The following is an 8,956-nucleotide window of genomic DNA, read 5'->3' as shown; positions in this document are numbered from 1 at the left end:
AAGAAATTAGTAAACTGGACACTGCGATACAGGATCTGTATGTGACCAAGGAAAACGGAACCCAGACCCGCTACGATCAGGTGTGTGCTAAGAACGAGGATTTCTGTGTTCCCTCCAACCCGCTCCTGGCTGTCTGGCAGAGGAACAAAAACCTCGACCTGGGAAACGTCACCTTCCCAATCTTCAACCCAACAGGCCAGCCCATCTACCTGGCCGGGACCATTGGAGGAACGTTTTTAGGCAAGAGGATGGGAAAGAACCACTTACTCGTGAGGGCCAAGGCCATGCGGCTGCTGTACTTCCTGAAGACTGAGGATGGCGAGGTCAACGAGCATAGCAAGATGTGGCTGATCCATTTCCTGAACCAATTTAGCAACATCGAAAAGAGTCTGGCCTTGAAGAAGATCCAGGTACCTGGTGGCTGGGCTTTAGAGGGAGGCCAGGAGAAGGTGGGAGGAATAGGAAACTTTCCCCAAGGATCGTAGCAGTAGCACTCCCCAATTATTTGATGGAGTCCTTGCCTCGAAGCTGGGAGTGCTCTACTCTATTCGGTACTTAAACCAATGTCCTTAATCTCACACATCAAAGGATGCTACAAATCTTAAATCCTTAGCAGTGTTGGTGGAAAACACAAATTCTACATCCTCAAGGTAGGTCAGTTCCATTCAGACATTGATCATCAGGTTTCCTAGTCAAATGACTTTGAAATTCCTACTTTTAGTTAAAGTCTTTGCTGTTTGGGGGAGCTCCCTAAAACTTGTTTGGAGTTCACTGAAATTAAAAACAAAACAAAACAAAAAACCCAAGCAACCCAAAAAACATAACAACAACAAAAAACCCTTCAAACAGAAGTTCATAGTGTTTACGAAAAAAGAACTAGCTTAGCATTTTCTGAGTAAATTCTAGCACAGTGCCAGGCACATGCTTACAATTCTGTAATGTTGGGCCAGCAAGCCCTTTAATACTTGTGAATAAGCCTGGTAAAGTGAGACAGCTACTGGAAAAAGGCTTTGAATGCCAGGTCTTTCTGAAATATCAATGCACTTAAAATTGTAAAAGTCAAAAACTTAATGAAATTTGGAAAAAGCGACACTTTCCTGTGGCTATTAATGCCTTCATGGTCTTATATAGAACTCAGATTTTGTATATTCAGAAGTTTTAAACTTTGGGTTTTTGCAAGAGACTTTGGAAATCATGCCATAGATTTGTGGGAAGAAGCAAATCTATGTTGTCTTCTTTATTCTAAAGTCATAGTCCACAAATTTCAACATGTCGTTTCAATGAATAAGCTGTAGTGTTTCAGTAGTTTTTGTCACTTACACACAAATATTGGAATGAAAAGTTATTTACTTGGGTATATTTTCTGTGGCAGGTGGTCTACTTTACATCACTTTCCAGACAACTGGAATTTCAAGCCACTTCTATGACAGTGATCCCTTTGTTTCACTTGGCATACCTTCTAATCATATTATTCGCAATCATATCATGCTACAGGTAAAGCAGTTTTATTAGTTAACTCTTTTAAAAAATATTTGTGTGTGGTGAAATACACATAAAAGATATAAAATATGTCATTTTAATAATTTTTCAGTGTGCAATTTAGTGGTATTAATTAGATTCACACTGTTGTACAACCATCACAACTATCTGATTCTAAACATTTTTCATCACTCCAAACAATTTGTGTAAGTCTCAGCCTGTAACCCACCATGGCCTCCCCACATCCCAATCCCTATTAACTTTTTAAAAAAAGATTTTATTTATTTATTTGACAGAGACAGCAAGAGAGGGAACACAAGCAGGGGGAGTAAGAGAGGGAGAAGCAGGCTTCCCCCCCAAACAATGAGCCCCACGCAGGGTGATCCCAGGACCCTGAGATCATGACCTGAGCCAAAGGCAAATGCTTAACCAACTGAGCCCCCCACGTACAACCTTCCTCTCCGCCCCCCAATTAATCTTTATCTTCTTTCTATTTTTATGAACTTGCCTATTCTAGAGATTTCATCTAAGTGAAAGCACACAATATTTGTTCTTTTGTGTCTGGTTTATTTCACTTACCATAACGTTTTCAAGGTTCAACTATGATGTAGCATGTATCAAAACTCCATTCCTTTTCCTGACTAATGTTTCATCATATATAAACAGTGCTGTTTATTCACTTGTATGTTGTTGGGCATTTGGAATGTTTCCACCTTTTGGCTTTTGTGAATAATGTTGCAGTGAACATGGGTATACAAATATTTGTCTGAGTTGCTGTTTTCAATTGTTTTCAGTACATTCCTAGGAGTTGAGTTGGCAAGTTATGTAATTCTGTGTTTAGCTCTTCTAAGAAGTGCCAAACCACTTGCCACAGGGGCTACCTCATTTTACATCCTACCAGCAGTGTAGGTTCTAATTTCCACACACCCTCACCAACATTGATAACAGCTATCTTAGTAGTAGCAAACTGTGTTTAAATGTATATTTCCCTAATTATGAATGATGTTAAGTATCTTCACGTGCTTATTGGCCATTTGCCTGTCTTCTTTGGAGAGATATCTATGCAAGTCCTTTGCCCATTTATTTTCATTGGGTTGTTTGTCTTTTTGTTGTTGAGTCCTGCTGTTAATGAGTACTTTGTGTATTCTGGATATTAAACCTTTATCAGATTTGTAGAGACATCTGGGTGGCTCAGTTGGTTGAACATCCAGCTCTTGGTTTCAGCTCAGATCATGATCTCAGGGTTGTGAGATCAAGCCCTGAGTCGGGCTTGGTGCTGGGCTGGAGCCCACTTAAGATTTTCAATCTCTCTCTTTCTCTGCCCCTCTCCCCTGCTCATGTTCTTGCTTGCTCGTTCTCTCTTTCTTTCTCAAGAAAAGATATATGATTTATGAATATTTCCTCCCACTCTTTCATACAGTCTCTTCACTTTCTCGATAATGTCTTTAATGCACAAAAGCTTTTAATTTTGAAGAAATCCAATTTATCTTTTACCATTTTTCTTTTGCTACTTATGCTTTTGGTGATATATCTAGGAATCTGTTGACAAGTCCAAGGTCATGTACCTTTGCCCTGTTTCCTTCTAAGAATTGAAAACCTTTGATGGTTTTATCTTTTATATTTAAGTTGTTGATTGGTTTTAGTTCATTTTTGTATATGGTGTGAGTAGAGGTCTAACTTCATTCTTGCACATATGGAAACCTAGTTGTCCAAGTACCATGTGATGAAGAGATTGTTCTTTCCCAGTTGACTGGATTTGGCATCCTTGTCAAAAATCAATTGGTTGTAGATATATGGGTTTATTTCTGTGGACTCTCAATTCTATTCCATTAGCCTACATGTCTGTTGATATGTCAGAACCACATTGTTTTAGTTGCTGTAGCTTTGTTGTGAGTTTTGAAATCTGGAAATCTCAGTCCTCCAATTCTTTTCTTCTTTTTCATGATTATTTTGGATATCCATGGATTCTTGCAATTCCATATGAATTTGAGGGTTGACTTTTCCATCTCTTAAGAAAAGAAAAAGGCCATTGGCGTTTTGTAATAAAGATTATGTTGAATCTATAGGTTGCTTTAGGTGAGATTGACATCTGAACAATCTCAGTTTGGAAGAGAGGGCACTCTCTTTCTCCCCATGAACTAAGGATGACTTTCCATTAACTTAGGTCTTTATTTTCTTTTGCCAATTTTTAAAATTTTTAGTCTTTTATTTCCTTGGTTAAATTTATTTCTAAGTATTTTATTCTTTCAGACACTATATAAATGCAATTGCTTTATCATGTCATTTTTTGGATTGTTCATTGCACATAAATGGAAACACAACTGACTTTTCTGTGTTGATCTTGTATCTTGCAGCTTTGCTCAATTTGTTTATTAACTCTACTAGTTTTATTGTGGATTATTTGAAATTTTCATGTATAGAATCATATAATCTGTAAAAAAGGAATAGTTACATTCTTCACTTCCAATTTGAGTTCCTTTTATTGCTCTTTCTTATCTAATTTCTCTGGCTAGCACTTCTATTTCAATGTTGAGTGTCATTGGTGAAAATGGGCATCTTTATCATGTTCCAGAATTTAGAGGGAAATCTTTCAGTCTTTCACTATTGAGTATAATGTTAGCTATACAGTTTTCATAAATGCACCTATCATTTTGAGGAAGTTCATTTCCATTCCTTGTTTTTTGAGTATTTTTATTGTGTCACAGCTGGCGTGACAAATTGACCAGGAACATGAGGGTAAGAGGATGAAGAAAAGAACTCGAGAAGCAGAGAGATAGGGGCAGGAGGAGCACTGCGGAGGATGTCCAACAGTGCTAAGTTTATTCAAAGCATTAAGGCCATATATATAGTGATATTACAATAGGAGAAGCAATACATCTGATTCTAGTTAAACAACCAAGAGTTCCCACAATAGGAGGAGCAATACATCTGTGTCTAGTTAAACAACCATGAGTTCCCACTATAAGCAGATGCCAAATGGCTGATGCCAGTACACTTGTTCTGAATTGATACAGCAAACCTGAAAGTAAGCTATGGGCTGTACTAGGGCAGCAAGGACCATCCATGAACTTATGACCTCAAACGAATTGTTCTCATTTGTTTAGCAAGCATGTGGGAAGTCACGTAGGCAAGCACATAACACATAGCACAGACCCTTTCTCAGTGCTACTCAGCTTTTCCCGTCCTAAACCTTTTGTTAGGTTATTCGGACTTTAAAGGAGGCACAAGTCAGGGTCTGTTTTGGTCCTCGTCTCAAGCCTTATTGAAGCCTCCCACATTATTGTAAATGGGTATTAGGTCTTGTCAAATGCCTTTTCTGCATCTGTTGAGATGATCACATAGTTTTAATCCTTTGTCCTATTAGTGTGGTATATTATATTGATTGATTTTCCCATGTTGAACCTCTCTTGCATTCCTGGGATAAATCCCACTTGGTCATGATGTATAATCCTTTTAATATTCTATTGAACTGGGTTTACTAGAATTTTATTAAGGACATTTGCATCCATATTCATAAGAGATATTGATCTGTAGTTTTCTTCTTGTAGTCTTTATCTTGCATTAGTATTAGTGTTCCTTTTTCAATCTTTTGGAATGATTTGAGAATGATTGGTGTTAATTCTTTCTTATACCTTTAGTAAAATTCACCAGTACAATGATCTGGTCTTGGACTTTTCTTTTTTGGAAGGTTTTTGATTATTAATTCAATCTTTTTACTTGTTACATGTCTGTTGAGATTTTCTGTTTCATCGTGAGTCAGTTTATGTCATTTGTTCGTGGTTCTTGGAATTTGTGCATTTCATCTAGGTTACCTAATTTGTTGGTGTAAGATGTTTATATTTTTAAAAATAATCCAAACATATGATCTATTCCAGAGAATGTTTCATGTGTGCTTGAGAATAATGTATATTCTGCTATTTTTATTTTATTTATTTATTTTATTTTATTTTTAAAAATAATCCTTTCTATTTCCCTATAAGCAGTAGTAATATCTTCACTTTCATATCTGATTTAGTTATTTAGATCTTCTTTTTTCTTTGTCACTCTAGATAAAGGTTTGTCAATTTGCTGATTTTTTTTAAATAGCCAAATTTTACTTCCATTGGTTCTCCTTTGTTTTTTCTATACTTAGTTTTATTTTTTCTTATTCTAATCTTTCATTTCCTTCCTTCCTTCTGTTAGCTTTGGGTTTTGTTTTGTTTCTATTTCTATTAGATGTCTAATACCATAAAGTGATTTAATATCTTTTTCTTTTTTTAATGTAGTATAAATTTATCTGTGAGCACTACATCCAGTAAGTTCTGGTATGCTGTGTATTTGTTTTCATTTATTGCTAAGTATTTTCTAATTTCCCACGTGATCTGTTCTTTGGCCCATTAGTTATTAAATAGAGAGTTAATTTCCATATATTTTGAATTATCCAGCTTTCCCTCTACTATTGATTTGGAGCATCACTCCATTGTTAGTTGAAAAGATGCTTTGTATAATTTCAATATTTTTACATTTTCAGACTTGTTTTGTAACCAAACATATGATCTATTCCAGAGAATGTTTCATGTGTGCTTGAGAATAATGTATATTCTGCTATCATTGGGTTGAGTGTTCTATGTATCTCTGTAAGTCGAACTGATTTATAGTGTTGTCCATTTCTTATGTTTCATTATAGAGTATCTGCCTGGATGTTTTATCCATTATTGAAAGTGGTATATTGAATTCTCCAACTATTATTGTAGAGCTACCTATTTTTCTCTGCAAGTCTGTCAATATTTGCTTCATGTATTTTTGGTCTCTACTGGTGGTGCATGTCTGTTTGTAGTTTTCAAATCCTCTTGATGAATTGGCCTTTTTATCAATATATAATGTCCTTTGTCTCTTTTAACTATTTTTAAAATAAAGTTTGTTTTGTCTTATATCAGTATATCCACCCTTGCTGTCCTTTGGTTACTACTCATATGGAATATCTTTATTCATCCTTTAACTTTCAATTTGTTTATGTCTTCGAATCTAGAGTTTCTTATAGACACCATATAGTTGAATCATGCTATTTTATCCATTCTGTCAATCTCTACGTTTTGACTGGGGAGCTTAATCCATTTACATTTAAAATAACTGCTGAGGGGTGCCTGGGTGGCTCAGTGAGTTAAAGCCTCTGCCTTTGGCTCAGGTCATGATCCCAGGGTCCTGGGATGGAGCCCCATATTGGGCTCTGGGCTCAGCGGGAGCCTGTTTCCCTTTCTCTCTCTGCCTGCCTCTCTGCCTGCTTGTGATCTCTCTCTGTCAAATAAATAAATAAAATCTTAAAAAATAAAATAAAATAACTGCTGAGAATGAGGGCCTTCTGCTATTTTGCTATTTGTATTCTGTATATATTACAGCTTTTTTATTCCTCATTTCATCCATTTATGCCTCTTGAATGTTTAGTTTTTATTTTTCTAGTGAGCTGTTTGATTCTCTTGTCATTCCCTTTGGCAGTGAGTTTGTGAGATTTTATTTAGGGTTACCATGGAGATTTATAATTCTCAATTTAAAACAATCTACATTAAACTGGTACAAACTTAACTTCAAATCAGATTTCCTAGAGTTCTCTGTTGTTTTTTAATGTGTTTATTTAAGACTGTAGTAGTTCATTTTCTTAGTGATTTTCCCAAAACATTATTGTAAAGACTGTAATTATTGTTTTTGTACTCACTGAAGTTTCTGTACCTTAGCTTTCATTTAGCTAGTGTCTTGACATAGATTTCCCTGGATGCAGGAACTCTCCCAATTTTTGCAACATGGTTCTAGCCTAGACCCTCCTTCAATACTTAGCAAGGCTTACACTGTGCCTGGGGATCAGCCCTAGGTGAAAGCTTAGAATTGGTTCCATACTGGTAACACAGCTGTTACTGCTTTAAGACTGCTTCTGCCTTAATGCTATTGCCACCTTGAGGCTGTGGCCCCTTTAATACATCTGTCACTTTATGGTCACTGTCACTTTAAGACTTCTACTACACTGGAGAGGGAGAGAGACATGGCATGTAAAATCACTATAAAAATTTTCAACAATTTTGAAGTGCTTCCCCACATTTTATTCAACATTTGTTTACTTGTTGTAAGCATTTGACTATTTTCCAGAGTTTATAGAATTCTGAAAATATATGCTGGTTTTTCTATATTTCTGGGGGTTGGGTGGAGTCATGAGACTTGTGAAATACCTACTCCAGGTTTTGTTGACATCTAACACTAAACTCTTATTTTTTAAACTTTTTCCCCATTAGCAATAGTGTGCAATCACATAGAATAGTAAAAAGAAATAAAGAAATTGTGGTTAGGGATACTTGGGTGGCTCAGTCAGTTAAATATCTGCTTTTGGCTCAGGTCATGATCCCAGCATCCTGGGATTGAGTCCCACATGGGCTCCCTGCCTAGCAGGGAGCCTGCTTCTCCCTTGCCCTCTGCCTGCCACTCCCCCTGCTTGTGCTCCCTCTCTCTCTCTCTAACAAATAAATAAGTAAAGTCTTTAAAAAAAAAGAAAAAAAGAAAAAGAACTTGTGGCCAGTTTTGTTTGATTTGGTATATTTTTTTACCTTACATATTTGCCAATTATGACCATTTGGAGGCAGATATGCTGATAGAACTAAACAACAAGTCCTGATTTCTAAGTTTGAACTAGTATTTTTAACTATATAAAAATAATCTTTAATTTAATTGACTTAGATATCTTCATTGTTCTGATGTGGGCTTTATCTTGTTAAGCACTTAAAAATTGTTATCTAGGCCTTAGGGTTAATTTAGTCTCTTGTGATCAGAAAGCTAAAATGTGAAAAATATCAACAAATAAAAGAATTTAGGTGTAGAAAGAACACTACGGATTATATCATCCCAGTGATTCTCACAGCAGCGTCACAGAGACAGCTCTTAAATCTATGTATTCCGAGGCCTTTCCCTATTGAATCAAGTCTCTGGGGGGTTCCGTTTGAAAATCTATATTTCAAAAGCTTGTCTACTTGATTCTCATTGGTAGGTTGATTTGGGAACAAATGATATAATTCAACCTCTAGATTTTAAGGTAGAGGAAAATGAGGCCCTAGTAGACAAAGGGAGTCAAATAACTACCATGGGTACCTCTTTGAGTCGGTAAACTACCTCACAGCTTTGTTATTCTGGAAAGAAAGACCACAATGCCCTAGAAAAGGAACAAACCAAAATACTAAAGAGGAGGCGTAGGAGGGAGGGAGGGAGCCATTGAGGGAGGAGGCAGAATGTGGGGAGGGAAAGACAAAATTCTTTTTCAAGTCAGTAGAGTTAAAAAAAATGTTAAACTCGTGTGGAATCTACAAGGTACCAACAACTGGTTTGATAAAACTTGTCTACTAGATAGTTGGTTCTGAAGATAGAAGTTTATATCAATTCTTGCTTATCTGACTTAAATGACTATGGACAGTAATACAGAAAATAAATCCTGTACCAAAGGCAATTAGAAAATGATTTATATTTA

The 8,956-nt window shown here is 36.2% G+C and overlaps 1 protein-coding gene across 1 annotated transcript in view; it reads left to right on the top strand.

Moving 5' to 3' along the window:
• The window catches only part of LOC132008692 (patched domain-containing protein 3-like), a gene marked incomplete at its 3' end in the record, with an annotated part of 19,579 nt that overhangs the window by 2,180 nt on the left and 8,443 nt on the right, over positions 1-8,956 (top strand). Inside the window, exons 3-4 of the mRNA XM_059387282.1 lie at positions 4-410; positions 1,373-1,494. Of these exons, the coding sequence (XP_059243265.1) occupies positions 4-410; positions 1,373-1,494 (529 nt within the window). The remainder of the gene's footprint in view (positions 1-3; positions 411-1,372; positions 1,495-8,956) is intronic.

The sequence above is a fragment of the Mustela nigripes genome, unplaced genomic scaffold (genome assembly GCF_022355385.1).
Source record: "Mustela nigripes isolate SB6536 unplaced genomic scaffold, MUSNIG.SB6536 HiC_scaffold_682, whole genome shotgun sequence".
Taxonomy (NCBI): domain Eukaryota; kingdom Metazoa; phylum Chordata; class Mammalia; order Carnivora; family Mustelidae; genus Mustela; species Mustela nigripes.
The sequence above is the reverse complement of the archived record's forward strand: the minus strand, read 5'-3'. Positions and strand labels throughout refer to the sequence as shown.